Here is a 21732-nt window from a genome sequence, read left to right as displayed (position 1 = left end):
CACCAGCTGGGCGGCATTGTCGACGTAGGTGAGTCAGTCGTCCAGCTTTGAGGCGGCGGCCTCCACGCACCAGGATTAGCTTTGGACGACGTCGTCCACGCGCGAGTACTGGACAAGCGTGTCCAATGGATTAGCATGCGTCAGAGATGAGGGAGTCGGCGGTGGCTTCAGGTGAGTGAGATGGGGCCGTGATTAGCTTCACCTGTTGCACAGTGGCCGAGACCTGCACCGCCCTGGGGACGATGATGGTTGGCGACCAGGCGAATCTGCATGCATGGCTGTGAGGGCAGATTTTTTTTGGCCCGCTTATACTAGTCCAAGATACTCAGCGTTGCCCCCACTTGAAGGACCTCGGCGGTGGGTGGTTGTCAGCGTGGGTGTTGTGGATGGAGCTGAAGTCGACGTGGATGCCGGTGGTTCCCGGAGAGCATGCCCAGGATGTGGACGGAGTCGTTGCAGTCAGTAGAAGTGTGTTCGGAGGAAGCCGCAGCTCCTCCTCGCGTGTCTCCCATTGTGGCTTGCTTGGGTGGTGGGCTGGTGATGACTAGCGACTCGCGATCACGATTCCCTAATAGGAGACGATAGGATGCGCTTGCGATTAGTTTCCTAATAATTAGATGCGTTCGTGGTTAGTTATCTAATAGGATGTAGCCATGATTAGTTTCCCAATAATTAGATGCGTCCGTGATTAATTTCCTAATATGATGACTCGTAATTATTTTCCTAATAATAGGATGCGTGTGTGATTTTTTTTCCTAATAATAAGATGGGTTTGTGATTAATTTCTTAATAATTAGATGTGTTCGTGATTAGTTTCTTAATAGGATGTGTCCGTGATTATAGTTTCCTAATTGACCAGGCTTGGGCTTTCATATTTTCCTCCGCGGTGGAGTATGGTTAGTCAATGTAAATTGCTAAGTGCACAAAGAGAACAGATTCGGTTAAGGCTAGCCGTTAGATTGAATTTAGTGGAACTAATCATGCGGTGGTAATATATCCGTATATATTTTGTGGGATGCACTTAAAGAAGACAATGTTTGCTCTTTTATAAGCAGTATAGATAACGTACTACGTGCGTATTGCAAGAGAGGCGTGGTCAAGCGACGCGTGGGGATCAGCAGCCGTTGGTTTGAAGCGACGCATGCATCCGGCGTTTGCATGAGACATACGCGTTCATTCGCTGAAGAGACGCGTCCGTGCAGAGGGTATAAAAGTAGGCTGCTGTCCCTGCCTATTCTCAGCGCTTCACTTACGGTGCTTCTCGCCGCACTAGCCATTACAGCCCGCCGCAACGAAGAAGAAGCAGTGCAGTATGGCCTTGGCCTGCTCCTGCCCGGAGTCCGGGTGCGCCTTCGTGGGATCCCCGGCAATGCTCCTCGAACATTTCGCCAACAGCCACCAGCGCCCCGCCGTCACGGTCCGCTACGGCCTGTCCTCTAACCTCGGCTTCTCCCTGTCGCACCCCTGGCATGCGCTCGTCGGGGAGGACGACCGCAGCGTTTTCCTCGTGTCCCTGGCCCCCCTGGGCGCGGCTACGGCCGTGTCGCTGGTGTGCGTCAGGCCCGACGGTGAGGCTGAGGGGGCGCCCCGGTTCTGGTGCAAGCTGTCCGTGGGGCCCCCGGGCAACCACATGGTCCTCATGGCCTCACCGGTGAGCAGCAGCACGCTGGCCGCTGGCGCACCCGCGCCGTGGCAGGGGATGTTCTTGGCGGTGCCCCAGGAGGTGCTCTCCGGCGACACGCTTATGCTCAGCGTCTGGATCGATCTTGCCCCACCTTCCGCCGGCGCTCCCAACGAAGTCAACTACACCACAGGCCAGGGCATCAAGGAGGATGCAATCAAGTATGTATCTCATCCTGTGCATGTTATGGATGGTAACTACTGTATATATGATCCTGTGCAGTATTGAATAAGTTTGACTTACTAGTAATTGCAGCTAAGTCTGCCGGCCCCAGTAGTCCCTCTAAACTAAAATCACGACACTTATTTTGAATCGGAGAGAGCAGTAATTATATAATTAATTAGAAGCAAATTATTCATTTGTTAAAATGTATTGTTCATTGAATTATTTAATTGTTAGAAATACTGATACAAAATATTCAAGTGCACTATGGATGCCCTCCGACCTCAACAGTTTTGACGACCCCGACTATATCGAGTTCACGGAAGGGCCGAAGGGGCCCTTGAAGGCCAACTCGGAGAAGGACAATGAGGACAAGGATAACAACAAGGAGCATAAGAAGGAGGAGGAGGAGGATGACGATGACAAGGAGGATGGCAAGGAGGAGGTGGAGGAGGACGACGACAACCAGCCGACGGTCCGTGCCAAGCATCCTTGCCGAGACAATGTCCTGGAGGGAGCATCAAAGAAGAAGAAGGACTAGATGTCCGCTACTATAGCTATGCAGCTTTAGTGTGAGGGTCCGACTTGTGGAACCCTACTTTGGACATTGCTATTGAATATGGCATGGTTGTTAATTACTTATATATCAGTGCATGCATGCAATCATTTCTATGTTACTTTGCGTAAAATTTTACGAGTAGACGTTGTCGGAGCCTCCTGAGAATTGAGTAACTAGTGAGTGCAAAAGATATAACATAAACATCAACACTCAGAAGTAACATATTGAATCGATTAAGATTTAACAGGTGCGATAAACAAATTACATATCCACCATACTCAGATCAAACAAATAGATCGAGTCGTCTTCACTTAAGACACTTCGTGGCATGCTTCGGTTTGAAGCTGCCTGCCGATGAGACGAGCTTATTCGCAACAATGAGTCTTTTATCATTCATCGTCTGTCCTATGGGCCCCTGACACACATGCAATGGACGTGTGAAAGAAGTATGTCGTAGCCTGCACCCACCTGAAGGCTGAAGAGATGAATTGAACGGACCGGCTCCAGGATGCAGTGAAGTATGTATCTCACCTGGTGCATGTTATGGATGATAACTATATATGATTTGGTGCAGTACTGAATAAGTTGATTTACTAGTAATTGCTGCTAAGTCTGCCATGGACATACGTGGCCAACTGAGCGAAGAAGGAACAAGTCCACACCAACAATGATTTGGCCATGAGACGTGGCGAACTGGGCAAATTAGAGAACATTGTAAACCAATTTGAAATTTAAACATTCAGACCGCGTGAAATTTTTTCCTATATGCCTGTTTTATTGATTATGCCATTTAGCACTACTGAATCCCTTGCACCATTATACAATACTGCTTTGTTGATTTTTCTAAAATGTGTGACTGCAGCATCAATTGTTTCTTTGTGATGTACTCCCTCTGTAAAGAAATATAGATCTAAACACTCTTATATTTCTTTACAGGGGCAGTATCAATCATTGTGATGACAAAAAACTGAGTCAAGGTTATTTTGCATTTTGTATGTTTCTGGGTGGGAACAGAGTACTGAAGTTTTAACTTAAGAAACAGAGCAGCACAAATTTAGTCATTAGATGCAAAATCTAGGCGCGGGAGAAGCAACTCTCATTGTGTACCAATTTTACTTTTCATGATAAAGTGAGAAATATATATTTGCAAACCAGAAGGTTCAGTTCAAAAACAAACTATTAGCACCTAGAGAAGAATAGTGCTAGTCTTCTACACATACATTCTCTTAATGAAGATCAGGGGCATGGGAAGCATGTCCATACAGTCAGAATATCACACACATTGTTTTTCGGGAAGCATGTCCATACAGTCAGAATATCACACACATCGTTTTTCTACAGTAAGCTACAAAACTGCAAGGCGTTTGTTCATCAATGAAAAGCCGCTTTCTTTTTGCTGAATCGGCAAACTGCATTTATTGGATCAGTGATGCTGTAACAATGCACAAGCGCACAATCACTTTGCTCGGAGCATACAGCATCTAACTCCTTCATAATACTACATAATTGTCATGGGCGCTGCCTGTGAGCACTAATTGTGCGTACCTGATATTTATTACTTCATGCACGTTCTTTTTACTACAGTATTTTTTAGTGATCGGGTGTGGCTCGTGGTCATGTAGAAACTCCAAGATGTATGGATGCGTTGCTGATGGATTTATATGTATTTTGTGCTTGCGCTTTTGAAGGGCAGATTTTTTTTAATAACTTTTGAAGGGCAAATAACTCAACAAGCATTCGTGTTAGTTATTTTATCGGGCCTTGAGCTAGGTTTCGGCCTTCCGGGCTTTTGTGTTGGAAGTTTCCTTGGGCTTCGATTTCAGTGAAATATTGGGTTTGTACTGGGCTTGGGGTATGTTTCAAGTGAAATGATATCCAACACGGAGCCAAGTGTGAAGCACTGGATGGATATTTGCTTTAATGAACATCCTACCGCATGTTGATTTGTTGAGGATGTCTGTTTCCCTCTGGGCTATTTGGTCAGCTCGTCGCAAAGTTATACATGAGGGGATCACTCAGAGCCCTCAAGCCATGCACATGTTTATCAACCGATTCATTTCTGAGCTTGACCTACTGCAGGAGCAGACGCCGACTACTTTGCATAGAGCACGCCGGGAGGAAGGGCATTCACATGCAAGCAGCTGCAGTGCCGCCGGGTCACACAAAAATCCACGTGGGTGCAGGCATCCAGCGAGACAACGGTGGGTCTGCCGCAGCAGTTTGTGTCCTCCGCCAATGCTAGCGCTTCCCTACACGCGATCGCCTCCAAAGTTGCTGGATCAACTAGGCCATCAATCACCTAGTGATATTTATAGTCTTGGCATATTGCTGCGTGAGATGTTTACTGGAAGAAGCCCAACAGATGAAACATTTGAGGGTTCATTGGATCTGCATAAATTTGCCGAGGAGGCTCTCCCAGATAGAACCTTGGAGATAGCTGACCCAACAATCTGGCTACACAGAGAACCAAGGGATGATATAAAAAGTAGTAGAAACCAGCAGTGCTTGATTTCTGTCTTCAGTCTTGGCGTATCCTGCTCAAAAATACAGCCTCAAGAACGGACATTGATAAGAGATGCAGCGGTAGAGATGCATGCAATCAGAGATGCATACCACCTGTTTGCTGGTGAGCGTATTGGAGAATATGGAGCAGAAGAGGAGCCTTGGCTCGAGACATTTGAGCTGGAATGACACGATCCTGCAATAACAGAAGTTGCATTATGTCATTTTGGTTAGCATTTCTTATCAGAGCTAGTTTATTTGCAGCAGTATCAGATAAATGTAAGATGTAAAATCCCAGTGTTGTATAATAGCCCTATAGAAATAGCAGTTTTCAAAATACTACATGGCTTGTAAAACATTCCAAAGGTTTGAGAAATCACTTTCACAATCTAGTATACTAGCAACATGAATTTATCACTCCAAGCAAAACAGCAGTCAGACTGTTAACAAAGTACATGTGTACAAAAAGCATACGGGATAATACACAGTAGCAGCAAAAATTGACCATAATATTTCACATATCCAGTAACAAATGCATATATCTGACAGCACAAGCAAATTGTCACAAGAAACAGAAATCGCAGACTAGAAATGCATCAGTATCATTCAGTTTCCAAAAGCATTACACTAACGAGCGTGAACCCAAGTTACCCAACTACATATTAGGACACCCAGCCATGCATGCACCCAGCATCAATTTCCAGCAAGTAACAGAATTACTACTCGAATACAATCAAAGTCTAAGCAGCAACTAACACAGGAAAGTGCTAGTACAGCTAGAGGATTTGAACTTGGTTTAATACTGATCTTCCTTAACTCATTCCTTGCAGTTACAGTTAAAAGGCAGAAAAACAATCATTGAGATGAAGCACGTAACCGGCCTATTTTGGAGTAACTGGCCAAATCCTTACTATGCTAAAGGGAAACTTTCATGGAAGAAACAACACTATTAGTCGGCAGAATATTATTTTTTTCCCACAGCAGTATAATCCACTGAGAGCTGTATATAATTGTCAAATTACCAAAATTCATTTGCCAAAACATGACAGGAAGTACAACATCTAGAGTGAGATTGTGCGCCTGGAAGAAGCAACTGTACATTCTGGCTGGCAGCCCCAGATTGTGCATGCAGCAACTGCTCAGGGAAACCCTTGGTGTGATGTGACTTGTGAGAGCCACACTAGTCGAGTAAAGGATAACATTAAGATGGTTCCTGTCAATCATCTTACAAAACAACCTAGCTAGAGGCTTCATCCAACTTTTTTATCTTTGCAGAAACAATTGATTAGCACTGTTAGCGTATAGGTCATCTCCATGGAATACCCTTCTAAGCCATCTCCATGTGGAGTTGCACCGCACTGGGCTGATCGGATCCCCCTTTCTATAAAAGCCAGCATTGAGTGGAGAATATGAAGCTGCAAGCATTTGATGTCAATCCAGTCTCAGCTCAGAAAGCCCATCGGCTTATCCAAACATTCTGTTTGCAACAACCATTAACTAAGGAACTGTATGGATAAATTGTCACTCTGACTCCCTTTTCCCACATCCTATCAAACTATGAAGTGCGTCCCCCCCTTTTTTTTGCGAAGTGAATGTATCAACATAGGATAAGTCACCTCATTTGGCTCCAGCCCCCCTGTCTACCATCTCATTGAAGAGCCTATCTGCTTCGCCAAACATACCATTCTTGCACAGATTGATTATCAGGCGATGCATTATATGCAAATATGTTTGGCACTGCGCCCAACTGACAAGCTAACCTGAAAGCCTCATCCGCTTCACCCTCTCTCCGGTAGCCTATCAAGCATAAATGAGCAATTGGCCTCCTGATGGCAAGCCTGGCCATGTCATATGTCATTCTGAATGCCATTTCCAGCTCCTCTGTCCGAGAAAACCCATACACCAGCGTCCTGTAAGGCATTTCATTAGCTGTAAGTAACCCCTCTGGCCACCATGGTACTCTTGCCTTGAGTATGCTGCTGCTGCTGCTATTACCTCCACCGCGTCCTGAGCAGTATATATACTGAATTACTGATGACTGCACAAACCATGCATCAATAGTTCAGTACATTGTAAAGACCACGCTGACCTTGACCACCTCACCCTGCATCCTCGCCAAAAGCCCCCTCACGCCGTCAAGATCACAATAAGCCGTGTAAGCATTAGCATACTCATCCAGGCCAACACCATACCGCAGCATTTCACCGAACAGGACACGGGCAAGGGCGAGCTCACGAATCTTGAAGAGATATACCAATATATGGGAAGCTGCGTTATTTTGGTTCAGGGTGATTCCTGCCGATATGGGCATGGGAAGGACGGCGGGGGCAGGAGAAGGGGAGAAGCGCGGCAGCGACGGCGGGTGAGAAGGAGGCGCATGAGGAGGACGCGGGCGTGTGGGGACACGAGGTGCTGGGGCGAGGCGGCCAGGCGGAGGAGCTTGGGCATACCGGAACGCAAGGTGGTAGGCGCGGCGTGGTTAGGGAAGCATCGGGCCGGCGGTGAGAGTCGCCGGAGTAGGTGACGGTGGGCTCGCGACCATGACGGGCGGCTGCGGCTGCGGCTAGCCGTTAGTATCTTGATCCACTAGCATCGGTCTAATTATCACCGCTGAGTCCGCCAAGCTCGCCCAGCATAACAGCCTGAATGTCGCTCCTCGGAAACTCATACAACAATATCAGAAAATCAGGTTGAGATTACCCGAGTACCTGACAAACTAATTCACTACGAGATTAACAAGGCTTCGCTAGGTTTGGTGTGCATAATACTGCTGTAACATTGCAAAAGAGTTTTTCTGAATATACAACTTTGCAAGATGCAGAGCATGGTAGGTAGGTACTGTAGTTTGCAACATTACTGCAACGCGGTGTTCAAGTGTTCAGTAAGTTCAGAACAGGGCGTCTACATTCTTCAGTTATCCAACAGCCCTTGTCTGTCCTGGCAACACCCCTTGGCTCCAACGGCCCGGATGCAATCCAATCACTAGTGTAGTTTCAAAAAACGTCTTACATTATGAGACAGAGGTACTCCTCAAAAGCTCCAACGGAACTCTATATATCTACTAGCAAAAAGGCCCCTGCGTTGCAACGGGAGAAAAATAATCCTCTCATATCTCTAACTGGGTTAGTTGGACAAACTGTGTGTGGCCGGTTGGCGGGTTATGAGATCGAGCCCTCCCATCGGCTATTTTTTTTTGTTTGCCAGCTCTCCGGACGTGGGCCACAGTGTGCCGTCAGGTGGGCTTCCTCCGTTGGGCCAAAACGGGTGGCATGTAACGAAACCAAATAGCGTACATGAAATTAATTGAAGTGGATCAAACAAAACAGGACGAAACCAAGAATATCACCTCCCTTAATAATATGTATAGATGTATAGATGTATAGATATAGATATTGAAAATTATTCTTTCTACCATGAAAAATGGCAACTCTTTCAATGTTGTCGCTTCACGGATCGATCGAGCTCAAGAATACATGCATGCATGCATACATGGAGAAAAGCTGCAAGCATACAGTTGGGCAAAAGAATTGTAGTAGCTCTTGGCCGGGCACCAGAAACCTCACAAATCTGGAAACTCACTGTTGGACAAAAAAGTAGTAGCAGCTCTTGGCCGGGCTACACACATCTAACAAATCTGCACTCTCCAAGAATTACCTTTCGCTTAATAATTAAGCTAGCATTGCTAGCAACTTAGCATTGCACCAATCCATATGTTATGATCCAATTACCCAACTTCGACAAACAACAGAGATAATGTACTCCTAGTAACCACATTGACACAGCTGACAAGAGCGCAAACATAGAATGGAGTCTCAGAATTCTTCTACTACCAGATTGAGTATAGATTTAGCATTTCAGCTCGAGGTACACTGGAGAATCTGGGGGAGACCACATGGTGTTCGAGACGAACAGCGACGCGCCAGCCTGGTAAGGCCCCCTCAGTCGACCGACACTCTGTGTCTCGCCGGACAGAGAGAGAATGCCCGTCTGCGTATGCACTTGGATCTTGTACTTGAAACCCTCCCTCTCGATCGGGTCGCTCATGAGGTGGATCACCGACAATGTGAGCCCCGACGGGATGCTCCGGTCAACCACAAGAAGAAAGACCACCTTGCTGCCGAGGGATACAAGGCGGGCCGGCTCGTCATGGCGCATGCTCAGGGGGTAGAGGCGGCCGGCCGTGATGCGGGTGTACTGGATCGTAGGGTGCTCCGCGTTGATGTGGTCGCACAGGGACCGACCAGGGTAGGGGCAGCAGCCAGCGATGGGACAGTGGCATGGGGCATGGAGGCAGGACTCTTCATGGGCCAGCTTCTCCGTGAACGGGATCATCTCGGTGCACCCATGCTCCTGGAACGAGCACGGCACGGCCAGGCCGCCGAGGATGCGCTCCAAGGCGCTGCAGTGGGTGTTGGCGGGCCCAGAACACAAGCTGCAACTGTAGCTCAGATCGGAGGAGCACTCGAAGCATGTGATATGGCCATTTGCGCACTGCAGACAAAAAGAGAGAAACAGGAATGTGTTACTGGAACAGCAGGAGTGCACAAGCACAACATAACACTGGATTACCGCTGCTGCCAACTTTATGCTACTATCTACGGTGATTTTGATGCAAAGCATAGCATGCTCGCGCATATTTCACGTATCACTTGACTAGATAATGGGCTTCCAAAACTTTGGCTCAGACTCTGTTACTAAGCATATACATGATTTTCGTGCTAGTAACAGTTTGTTGAACCTAGGTCCACTCAGTCACCCAGAGAGTTGATGCTGCCATAGGCCAAGATTGGCAATGCATCATAGATTCTTGGTAATGGCAATTGACAAGCCACAGGAGAAGATATATGTCCGCAGATTGCTCTGGATGGAAACTTAGTTTACCTAAATGCAAAGTTACTGACCGATACATACTGAAATGAGTTGGGACCAATATGTGCACATCTTAATTTTATTAGCTTCCCTAATACTAACATTCAACCAGTTGTGCTGAAATGAGACGAAGGAAAAAAAATAGAATTCTACGATCAGCATACTGACCAAAACATCATAACTGATGCAAGATTTGCTACAAGTGAAATATCAGAAACTATACATCAACATCAACATACAAGATACAAGATACAAACCGTCGAAACCTCGTAACACAAAACTAAATTGCAGGGTGAAAAGAATCCAGTAAAATGGAGTAAGGATTCAATTCAAAAAGGGAAAACTTAATACTAGTTCGCCGAGTACAGGGCTCTGTTCAGTACCTGAGAAAGGGGAGCAACCAGTGGGCTGCAACAAACCGAGCACTCCAGCAACTTGGGGTCTAAGGTGACAGTGATCTTGGAGGAGGACGCAGCCTTGGCCTCGGGCTCGACCCTAGCCTTCTTCCTGGAGCAGCTCCCTGCCTTCATCGCCGCCGCGGTCCTATCAGCGCCAGCCTTCTGTAGATTGCTCCCAGCAAAATGCAAAGTTCAGTAACAATGCAAGAGATGGACATATAGGCATATGACAGTGAAGCAGAGAATAAGTATATCATCCATCTTTCAGAGATTTCAAGGTTCTTCAGAGGTCCATATCCAAATTTCTGATACAGGACAATCACACCGGAATGTTCAGTCGGCAAACCCAAATCAGACCATGGCAATCAGCATTCTCGCGATAGAATTTGCAAAATCGCTTCGAATCGGGGAAATTATGGGAGCGCACGCGCATCAATCAATTTCCCCCAAATTAAACCCTAAAGCTCCGGCCGCGCCGCCGCCGCCCAGAGAGAGCGGAGGTGCCGGCGCCGCCTCCCCTTCCGCACCTCCATCAGGCCACCGTCGCCCTCCTCCTAAGCGGGCAACCTACGAACCCCATTCAGATGTGCACGCGGTGAATCGCGGCGGCGGCCCGAAGATAGACTGGACGGGGATCCGAGAGAGAAATGTGTCCGAGGTGATCACCTTGGCCATGATGGATGGATGGACGATCGGCCGATCGATCTCCCGCCGAGCTCTGCGTGCGGTGCTTCTGGATCCAGTTCCCGTCGAGCTCTCTTCTGTACAAGCGGTTTCTCGATGGAGAATGATCTGTCTTCTCCTTAGGCAGCTATGGTAACTTTTTTTTTTACCTAAACGATAAGTGTCACACGATCCAGTGGCACGAGGCATTCCGGACCTGATGTTTTTACAACTAAGGTTGCAATCCGAAAAAAATACCAGAAAAAATAAAACTTGCCATCCGAAAAGAAGTTGTCGTGCTCGACAACTAAAGTTGTCATCCTCACGTCACTAAATTTGTCATAAAAAATGTTTGGAGTTGCCAACTCTTTTGTCCAACAGATACATTTCTTTTTTCTTCGGTTTTAGCTTTGGCCTAAAAAAAGGACCGAGTTTAGCGGGAGGTTTTTCTTATTAATATCAGTGATATTACTACTAGGACAAGGACAATGCATGTGTGTTGCAATAAGCACATGGTGAAAAATGCCTCAACCACACCACAACAAGCGCTAAAGTTTCTCTTCCCGCATCCCACCTTTTCATCGACCACTGCAATTTCAAAGTATGCTTAAGTTTCAAAGATCAAACAAGGGCATAATATTCTGCCTGGAATCCCAGGAAGTCCGCTTTCGGTTGTTGGGTGCAAATATGTTTGTGGTGCAAGCTCCGTACTTAGGAGATTCGGAGAGGATCATGAACCAAGGACCTTGGATATTCCGTTACTGGGGGGTTCTTCTACACCCATATGACGGCGTCAGCAAGGCGAAAGAGATTCACATGAGTTTTATGCCTATGTGGTTGCAAATCCATAAGCTCCCCGATGGTTATTGCAACAAAGAAATAATGGAAAAGTTGATAAAAACGCCGGGAAGGTGCTTGATGTGAGGCTGACTGGGAACTCAAGGCCTCAAGAGTGATTATGTGTGTGTGTGTGTGTTAGGATTGAGCATTATATGGTTGTAAGGAGTGGCATGTGTTCGCTGTTCAATATGAGAAACTTGCTCGGTTTTGCAAGGCTTGCGAAAGAATTTGGCATGAGTTCAAGGAGTGTGGTTTTTTTAAGCTAAAGGTTTGAAGTTCGATGACTCGCTTTATGCTGATGCCCCAAGCAAGCTTCGTGCCGGCTTCGATTATCATGGGAATACTAGGAACATGGCTGGTGGTAGTGGTCTTGGTGGTATGCCGAGTAAGGGGGTGGAGGTGGATGATGATGTTAGGGATTCTGCCACGAGTCCCCATAAGAATCTGCTTGTGGTTGCTTTGATGTAACTTGGCAAAGGGGCGAGGAAATGCCTGAGTATGGAGAAAGTTCTTCCTGGTAACGGATTTCTAGCTCTAACTGACGGCAGAGAAGAGGACAAACAACATGTACCTCCTACATCGAGCTCTAGCAGCAAAAAGGCGAAAATGGATGGGTACAACGGTGATGGTGCAAAATATTTTGTGGGCTCCAAAGAGGGGCGCCGCCAGGAACAATGAATCTCCTATTCTAGAACTGGCCGGGAGGGATGGGAACCACCAAACAATTCGTGAGGTGTTGGCCATCGCAAAATTTATTGTCTCCAAACTTGGTTTTTCTCTGCGAGACAAGACAAGTTTCAACTAAGATTGAGAAGATGAAGTCGGGTTTAGGTATGAAGAGTTTTCATGGTGTTTGCCGTGACAACATAAGTGGTGGTTTGGCTTTGTTTTGGGATGAATCGTTGCAAGTGGATGTTTTTTTTGTCTGGAACACCATGCATGCATTCCATTAACTAGTGGGTGCGGCGAAATCGCCGGCCACAACATCCATTACATCAGATGACATCATCAACTAGGGGAAAAGAATGCATGAAATCCGAGATGGATATTGCAGAGATCAGTTCAGATGCATCTAGTTGAAGTTTGTGAACATCATCAACCAGGATGCCATCGACACTAGAGGGATGTTCAATGGCGGCGCGGCTAGTCCGTAGGAGGTAGAGGCTCGCTTAAAGGGATAGGTTGATGACCTCCTGCCCTTCTTCAACTTGATAGCAAACATTCGCCATTATAGTTTCGTCAACAACTGAAGCGAGCGCTAGCTATGTCAAAGCAGAGTGACGGTGTTGGGGTACTAGTGGGTATATATTACATTGTTGTTGTGTTAATGTTCTTCCAAACGTGCCGAGCTATCTAAAGTTCCCTTCGCCTCACTTCTCCTTTTATGATTCATTCATACTTTCTATATTGAGATATCATTATAATGTGCAAACATCTATTACCGATATAATTATAGTTGATGCCACGACAGGGGAAAAAAGGCTGCCGTGGCAGCAAAGTGAAAAAGCGAAAAACATTGTTGTGACAACATTTTCTAGGCCTGAAAACTATATGTGTCATGTGGCCAGAAAGCCATGCCATTATTGTTCCTCGTCATTAGTAGCATGCTTAATCCCGCAAATGCCACCGTTAGAAAAAAATATCATTTCTTAAAAAAGAATATCAAACACACCCCTAGTGTGTGATGCAAGTGGTGCGTGTGTAACGGAACGCCACTAGTATGTGGGTTATATCAGTTGCATTATATTGGTGGTGCCTCGTCCCCCATGCCAGTACTAAGTTTTCCTATATTACTATATGCTTTCACCTATAGGCAGTTTTGAAGTAGTGTTGCCACGGGCATCGAGGCCAACATCCTTCTAGCTCTTAGGTGAGCGTCTCTACAATCCGATAATGTGCCGCCTTTCAAACCAAGGCGAGGGGGTAGGGCCCCTCTTCACTGTTTGAGAATATAATGTGGTGTGTTCCTTCAGTTTGGCGTCACTTGGATCTGGACTTCACGTGTAACTCTAGGTTGATCCTCACTTTGCTTCTTCTGGTTAACTTTCCTTGGTGCCAGAGTGTGGGGGGTAGAGTCTTTGCTAATTGTGTTCTCTCTTTCCCTTTCTTAGGTGCTGGTCTTGGTCGTTGTGTTGTAAACTTTCCAATAAGCTCCCTTCCATCGGTTCGGGCCATTGCGGCTTGTTGTTTTCTTGTAATTCTTGGTCGGTTGATACCTTTGTCAATTTAAAACCCGGCTCATCTGGAGCTTATTTTGTAAAGGAAAAATGTTGTCTGTATCGCAAGAACCACACAAGGTCCACACGGAGGACACGCTCCATGGCAGAGCAGTGGGTTACAGTCTCATGCTCAACGCACAAGTCGCAATCATAGCCAAGATCGTTCGAGCAGTTTGAGCATGGAGTGTGGCCATTGGCGCGCTGCAAGCATAAGGATGGGAAACAAAACCTTGCAAGTATTACTAAAACTGCACAAACGCACAACAAACCACCCACTAGGCTAAATATTTTTGTCGTACCTCAGAAACAATCTAGTGGCGAACCAGAGGGGGAAAGAGGGATTTGGGGGATAATATGGAAAGCTAATATACCTCAAAAAATCAAGATTTTTGCGTGGCGAGCTGCTACCAATAGCTTGGCGGTCCAGATGAATAAAGTTAAGCACCATCAGACTGATTCATGTATGTGTTCTATTTGTGGGGTTCAAGATGAAGACATCCTTCATGCTCTGGTGAGTTGTTCTAAAGCTCGTGCTCTTCGAATGGCCGTGAGAGAGCGGTGGAATATTCCTGATGAAGGGTTCTTCAAGTGCACGGGACCAGATTGGTTATTGATTTTGCTGGCGCAGTTGGGTTTGTGGCAGAGGGAGCAAATCATGTTTCTTTTCTGACGAGCATGGCATTTGAGAAATAATTTAATTTTTGGGAAGGGGCAGGGGCGGACCTAGAGAGAAAATGATGGCGGACCTAGAGAGAAAATGATCCGGTGTCCCATCATATAATCACTCACAATATTCATCTAAGAATGGGGTGTCCTTCACTATAGTTTGCATTAAATTTACAAAGAAAAATTCCTGCACTCGGTGTCCTGTGCACCCGGGTGGCTCAACATGGGTACGCCCCTGGGAAGGGGAAAGAATCCGTTAATGCCTCTGCACATTTTGTGGACAATTTTTGGTCCACTTTCACGTCTAGTCATGACACCGCTCAATTGGGCGCTAGCAACAAAGGTAAGGAGAAGGTGAGCGGAGTTGTAGCGGGTTACACATCGTTAAAAGATCATGTGGTGTGGACTCCTCCCCCTAATGATCATATCAAGATCAATGTTGACGTCAGTTTTGTGGAGAGTACTAATGCAGCCAGTGTGGGGGTCATATCTCGTAATTCATTTGGAGATATTATTGTTTCTTCGTGGGAATTTATTGATCGGTCTACCAGTGTGAATGAAGCTGAGCTTCGCGCCTGCCTCGCAGGACTTTATATAGGTATCACCCTTCATCAATCTATTATTTTAGAGACTGACTGTGTTTTCGTACATTCGTTTCTTGCAAATGAGAAGCTTGACAGGTCCCCTCTGGCTGATCTGATGGATGAGGCTCTGAGTATATCTAGGATGATCCAAAATTTTAATATTGCAAAGATAAGTCGGACTGCCAATGGGGTGGCACATGAGATTGCTAGGTTTAGCTTTAGTACTAGGTCCGATGGGATTCTTTTTAATTCTGTTCCGCCCTGTATGGTGTATGCTGTAACGAATGATTGTAAGAATTTTTTTCTTTGGCTTAATTAATATATGGGGTGTTTTTTTTTAAAGAATTTGTCGTACTATCCACACCAACTTGACTGTTTATACCGATGTGCAAGTACAGTGTTCATCTAAGCTTGGTTCAAAATCCCGCTGCATTGCAGATACATGAATATGACTGTTGGTACTTCCTCTGTAAAGATTTATAAGAGCCTTTAGAACACTAGAATAGTGATCTAAATGCTCTTGTATTTCTTTACGGGGGGAGTACTTGATAGGCCACACTTGACAATGCAACAGAGATTCTTGATGGCAGACGGCTGGAGAAATGTATACACGGTTGAATTAATCGTGACCTCATGACCAGTATTTCAACATCTTGATTGAATTTTGACATCAACATTCAACATGTTCTGCTGAAAGCAGAAGAAAATGAATACATGAACAACCATTTGCTAGGAGCCCTATCCTGAATATACACTGCCGACTGAACAATGTCTTCACTTGTATGCGAATTTCAATATGTTGCATAGCCACAGTTTCAGATTGTTGCAGAAGCACAACACCTCATCGTGTGAATTCAACTCTGTACGAAGAAAAAACCCGATGTCGTGGGCTCTACCAAGTCCAAGTACATCCTCGTGTTCCAACATCGTTCAACTACTAGTGAGATCACCAGATGAATTTCGGGTCGATCTCCTGATCCCAGGACCCTCCCAAGGCATGAATTTCTAAGAGGATACCTTTGCACTTCTTAACACCTTCATTGATGAGTAGCCACAGATCACTCAGATCATCCCTCTCATTCGTCGACTGCCTCTCCATGATCACATTATAGATCACCTCCATCTTCTGTAATTCCTCAGCTAAATCACCTTGTATTGAAGATAGGTACCATTGCTGCAATGCATAGACACATTAGCCAGATAATAAACGACTCATTTCTTAGTTTAAATATTCAAGCATTTAACCTGTGTACAACTCAAGTATGCATAAGCTAGCACTAATCCACTTATGCAAGTTGCAACTCCACCCCATATAGAAACATAAAAACGTAGTAGTGAACTGCTTGAAGGTGCGTGACAGTTTAGGCTTTCAGAAACTTAACAGATCCTTTAATCTGAAGTACATTTCAGGAAAATAAAAGAACGTTGTATTCATTGGTCTGTCATGACAATGAGAAGTGTAAACGACATTACCTTAAAACTGTGAGTGCTCAGAGCAGTGGTTCTGTGAGCTTGAGGCTGGAGCGGAGGGAAGAGAGCTGGAGTGGAGCAGGCGTGACCTCTGGTATTAGAATGGCCATCTGCTGGTGTTATCTCTGATTTCTGAACCACAAAATTACAGTCAGTCACTAGAGACAGCAAAAAGTTCCTAGCAAACAGGCGTATCAATGAAGTTAAATGGATGGAAATAACCCCTAAACTGAGCAAATAATTCTAAAACAGAACAAATAATTGCTTGAACAAATAATGCAGCAAAATATAACAGATTCCCTTGGACTAAAAACTTCAGAAGTTAATGGCTAAGAATGTCAGCTGTGTATTTTTCCCTCTAAAATGTGTTCAGAACACTATATCCCCCAGAACAATCACCAATCTTCCCATATGGCACACATATGTTATCGCTCATTATACGGACAGACCACATTGAAGGAGCTAAGGTGTGTTGAGCTGCGGATAGTGAAGACTGCCGCTCACATCAACAGATAAAATTTATCAATAAAGAGTTTGGAACATAGCATCGACTACGAGTGAGTCGAACAAATAGACTTACTCCTGTGGATTTCTCGGAGATTGTTGTTTCAGCTCTATCACACTCATGATCTTCCCCTTTAGCAGCTGCACCATTCGATCCAAGTGACGAGACACTCTCCCATTTGCCATACCTTGAGGTGAAGGTGCCTCCGCCAAAAGATTTCGCTAACTTCAGCACAGCTGCACGCACACAGGAATCCCATTCCCTTGCAATATCATTGATGGACCTATGCTCAGCTAGGGCAAGCTTGAACTGCTTGTGGACCGAGTTTGACATGGCCTTGAACTCATTCCTGCAGATAGTCGATAGCACTGGGTTACTGAAAAAACAGCAGATTTTTTACTGTAACCAACAGGAGCTTAAAGAGATCACCATCAACTAACTACTTCAACTCACCTCTCCTGCGCATCTTCATCATCCTCAACAAGCACAGGAGAACTCCTTGGGTAATCCGTGGGGACAAGTAGTTTTGCAGCGCTGATAGGAGGCTGTATTGTTCACGAAATTAGACACTGAAGCAACTAAAAATTAACTAATTTACAGTGATATTGAAGCGATTTTAAGCAACAGTAGTTGTCTCTACAGGTGTACCTTTTCTGATCTTGCAAATATGGCTTTGAGGTCAGGAGCAACGGCCACGGCCATGTAGGAAAGGGTAATTAATGTCCCCGCATCAGCACTGTCGCTTATAACATTGATTTCCGTGTCAACCAGTGAGTTGTTGATGTTTTTAATCTCCTCATCAAGAAAAGCATTTGCAATCTGCAAGCGAACAACTTAAAGATTATTGGATTCTTAGATTTAAAGCTTAGTACAGCCGGCAAGAAAACAAGTTATGGTTTCATATTCACATACTAAGGATATGTTGGATTTGAACTAAGTAATACGTATACCAAAGAAAGCCCCCACAATTATGAATGGTCAACTGGACCCTGGCGTGGTTCAATGCAATTATCCGACAACAAGACAATGGTATCACAGATCACCATCAACGCACCCCTTGCTAACCAACTTATTCTGAACACCTAATGCCGCGTCTTCCTGTTGTGCTCCTCTTGGGTTCAGTTCCCAAAGTTCATCAGGTTCAGTTCAGAAGGGTGTTCATCATCAGGTTCAGCTAATGGTGTGGCCACACCATTCTCGAACTGAACCATTCAGCAGCAGCACAGATAATGGTGTGCAGCAGGTTCATTTCAAGAATACCCAAAGTCCCAAATGACATGGCAATGGCAAAAATACAGATACTGAAGAATGATACATACAGCATAAAAATTGCAGAGAAACTAAACAAGAGAAGGAAGAGAAGTTATACGCGCAGGGCCGCATCATGGCGACAGGATTGGTCCAGCGGCTCTGGTCCATCAGCGTGGCCCTGATTGCGGCGGCCGCCGCCGCCGCCGTGCAGATCACCTTGAGAGCCCATCAGCACCTCGATTCCTCGAAGACCACGCGCGTGAAGGAGAGGGTCTTGGGGTTGATGCTGCTCGGAGCTGGTGCGCCCAGGATCGGGGACGCACCGCGCGGGGACGAGCAGGAGGCACTGCGCTCGCCGAGGTGTGTTCGACCGAGGGTTCTCGGAGCAGGCGCGGAGGCACCGGGCTCGACGGCGGTGAGGTCGGTGCGGCGCGCACGGACACGAAGGGGAGCCGGTCGACGCGGCGAGGGGCTTGAACCGAGGGGAGGCGCGGCGTGAGGTCTCTTGAACTGAGGGGAGACGGGGCGAGAGGACGGGGAGGGGGCGCGGCCCGTCGACGGCGAGCCGCTGCGGTGGCGGTGCGGGGAATCGGTTACGGAGCTGGAGCCGTCGATTCAATTTGGTTTGTTGAGTTCTTGCGTCCGAGCGGGAATTTCAATTTTGGCTGTCCCTCCTTGGGCTGGGTGGGGGTTCTCTCTCGAAGGGAAGACGTCCAACAATGTGTTGGACATTTTTTCTTCCTTTTAATTCAATTTGACAATTCTCAAAAGAATAATTCAGTTTGATATATAAAATTGAGAAATTGAGCATATTCGATGGCCCCTGGCGGCAATCTCAAAGCACCCTCCGCAACCCCAGCGACGTACCACTTTGCCCCCAACCCAAACTGCACAAGGCGATTTGAAATAACTGCCCCATTCCTACGCCGGCAACGCCGCAGGTCCTCGCCTCCGCCTGCCGCTCCGGCGATGGCAGAGGTGGGACCCCCCCCCCCAGTGATTTGACTAGTAGATAGGGTAGGGCCTCGTTTGTCCTTGGGACGTCTGTTCGATGGAGGGGATGGCATCGCGTCGGAATAAATTGCCTCTGCCCTTCCTTCATCTCAGCAGCGCTCCAATCAATGCTTGCGAGGGGGCAATTGGCTCTCGTGTCTCTGCGGTCTTCGTATCCGGCAAGTGTAGGTGTCGCGGGTTGGCGCACGACATCTTCTTCGATGTCGCCGACCTGTCCAGAAATCTTTGGTGGCTTGAAGTTGGGCTTGTGGATGGCGGCAGGCGGCAGCGCCCTTCTTCTTCAACCTTGTCGATAGCACCTGCCCTTGTGATTTGCACTCCTCTTTCTCCTTGCTTCTCTTCTAATTGTTGTCTTATGTTTTTTGCCCTTCTTCCTTTCTTCTTCTGAAGTGGTGGTCGTATGATTTTTCTACCTTTTATCTTTGCCCACTCACTGACATCTTTACAAGGCATAATAATGTGCTCATATGCTTTGCAATAAGTTGCAATGGAGTAACATGAGTTCACCCTAGACTCAAGTGGAATCTTTTCATATCTAAGAGCAGAAACCCCATGACAACAAGGTATACCTGACAAATCCCATCTCCTGCAACTGCACATTTCCTTCCTTGTGTCCACACCGAAATCAACTCCTCTATCATTTACTACAAACAGTCCTTTGCCAGCTGGTGCAGCATGACAAGTTCTAGAAAATTCTACACTCTTGCCCAGTTTCTTTCTTATCTTTGGACATATAGCACCATGCCACTTCAAAGTCTCATGTTGCTTTGCAAAATTCCTTCCCATATTTTTCCCTTTGATCATCTGGCACATGGTTATGATTGGCATCTCCCTGGCCTCCAATATATATCTGTTGAGCACCTCACAGTTGTTATTTAGGAGCACATCACTCTTGGGGAAATCATTCTAGTAAACCCTAACCCAGGTTTTAGGGTCTAACTTTGCAAGCCAATCATGGGCCTCCTGGCTGAGCACTAACATCAAGTTCATATTTTCCCTGAATCTCCCCTCTATAGTACTCCTGGCACATCTCCATAGTTGATTTTTAAAAGCTTCTCCTTTAAAGTTCTTGTTGGAATTCTGCCACAAATGCCTCACACAAAATCTGTGAGGTGATAGAGGAAACAAATCTTTAACTGCCTTTATTAAACCCTGCAGGAAACATATAAAACATAAGGAACATAATTATACCACCAAATTATAGGAACATAATTATATCACCAAATTATAGGAACAAACTAATATCACAAAATTATAGGAACAAAATTATATAACAAAACTATATCACAAAATTATAGGAACAAAATTATATAACAGAACTATATCATAGAACTATAGGTACAAAATTATAAAACAAAATTATATCACAAAATTATAGGAACGTACTTTTGTCACACAATTATAGGAACAAAGACGTACCTTTTGTTTGTCACACATGATTGTCCATGGCTCAGTGTTTTCAATTCCAAGATCTTGCTTCAATGCAGTTAGAAACAACCTCCAAGCTTTGGTGTCCTCATGCTGCACCATTGCATGAGCAATAGGAAAAATGCAATCATTGGAGTCCATTCCTACTGCACTTAACAGAACACCTGCATATTGTGTCTTCAAATGGCAACCATCAAGGAAAATGATAGGCCTACAAGCAGATAAGAACCCCCTTTTGCATGCATCAAAAGAAAAGTAGCATTTCTAAAATTGTCCCTCTTCTGACAGTCCAAGAAGGAAGGTACTCCCAGGTTTTGATCTCCTCAGCTCATTTGCAAAGTCCCACAGTAAGTTGTATTGTGCAATCCCATCTCCATATATGATATCATATGCAATTTTCCTAGCTCTCCCTAGCTTGCCCCTTTTAATTGTCACGTTCCAATCTTCTTGCATAAAACCTCCGAAGGCCTTCAATGATATTTTCTCACATGCCCCGATTTTGTCTACATATTTGTGAGCAATGTACCTAGCTGTAAAGGCTGTAACATGCCACTTGTTCTCACAAGCATGCTGCCCATTGAATGTTTTCACCATTACAAAATGACCCATTATCCCAAGATGCATACAGATACCAAGGGCAAACATTTCCACACTTTGTAGCAAGCCTTATCTTGTCATTCTTTGGAAATTTGATGTTGACCCTCTCTTTGCAACTATACTCTCTAACAGCTTTCCTTAAGAGCTCCACAGAAGAGAACAATTACCCTACATGTGTTGGGGAACGCAGTAATTTCAAAAAATTTCCTACGCACACGCAAGATCTATCTAGGTGATGCATATCAACAAGAGGGAAGAGTGATGTCCACGTACCCTCATAAACCATAAAAGGAAGTGTTATGACAATGCGGTTGATGTAGTCGT

The 21732-nt window shown here is 45.7% G+C and overlaps 3 protein-coding genes across 4 annotated transcripts; 1 reads left to right on the top strand and 2 right to left on the bottom strand.

The window, feature by feature from the left end:
- The first annotated feature begins 1687 nt into the window (after window positions 1-1687).
- LOC119270972 (prostatic spermine-binding protein-like) lies at window positions 1688-2431 on the top strand. 2 transcript variants are annotated; one of them, XM_037552961.1, is made up of 2 exons: window positions 1688-1842; window positions 2135-2431. In XM_037552961.1, exons 1-2 carry the CDS (start codon window positions 1700-1702, stop codon window positions 2382-2384), a joined length of 393 nt encoding a protein of 130 aa, XP_037408858.1. In that variant the 5' UTR covers window positions 1688-1699; the 3' UTR covers window positions 2385-2431. The 2 variants fall into 2 exon arrangements, with proteins under 2 accessions (XP_037408858.1, XP_037408857.1); XM_037552960.1 differs by having other exon boundaries at window positions 2105-2431.
- A 6106-nt stretch (window positions 2432-8537) lies between these two features.
- On the bottom strand, window positions 8538-11044 carry LOC119271732 (putative E3 ubiquitin-protein ligase SINA-like 6). The gene is made up of 3 exons (XM_037553443.1): window positions 10838-11044; window positions 10157-10333; window positions 8538-9395 (listed from the first exon to the last, which is right to left on the bottom strand). The coding sequence occupies exons 1-3, from the start codon at window positions 11042-11044 to the stop codon at window positions 8751-8753; spliced, it is 1029 nt and encodes a 342-aa protein (XP_037409340.1). The 3' UTR covers window positions 8538-8750.
- Window positions 11045-15788: 4744 nt separating this feature from the next.
- Window positions 15789-21420, bottom strand: LOC119271731. Its single transcript, XM_037553442.1, has 8 exons — window positions 21117-21420; window positions 20803-20975; window positions 18488-18970; window positions 17767-17937; window positions 17572-17663; window positions 17194-17467; window positions 16617-16745; window positions 15789-16317 (listed from the first exon to the last, which is right to left on the bottom strand). Exons 1-8 carry the CDS (start codon window positions 21418-21420, stop codon window positions 16090-16092), a joined length of 1854 nt encoding a protein of 617 aa, XP_037409339.1. The 3' UTR covers window positions 15789-16089.
- Between the last annotated feature and the right edge of the window lie 312 nt (window positions 21421-21732).

The sequence above is a fragment of the Triticum dicoccoides genome, chromosome 3A (genome assembly GCF_002162155.2).
Source record: "Triticum dicoccoides isolate Atlit2015 ecotype Zavitan chromosome 3A, WEW_v2.0, whole genome shotgun sequence".
Lineage (NCBI taxonomy): Eukaryota > Viridiplantae > Streptophyta > Magnoliopsida > Poales > Poaceae > Triticum > Triticum dicoccoides.
This window is presented reverse-complemented; position numbering and strand designations above follow the sequence as displayed.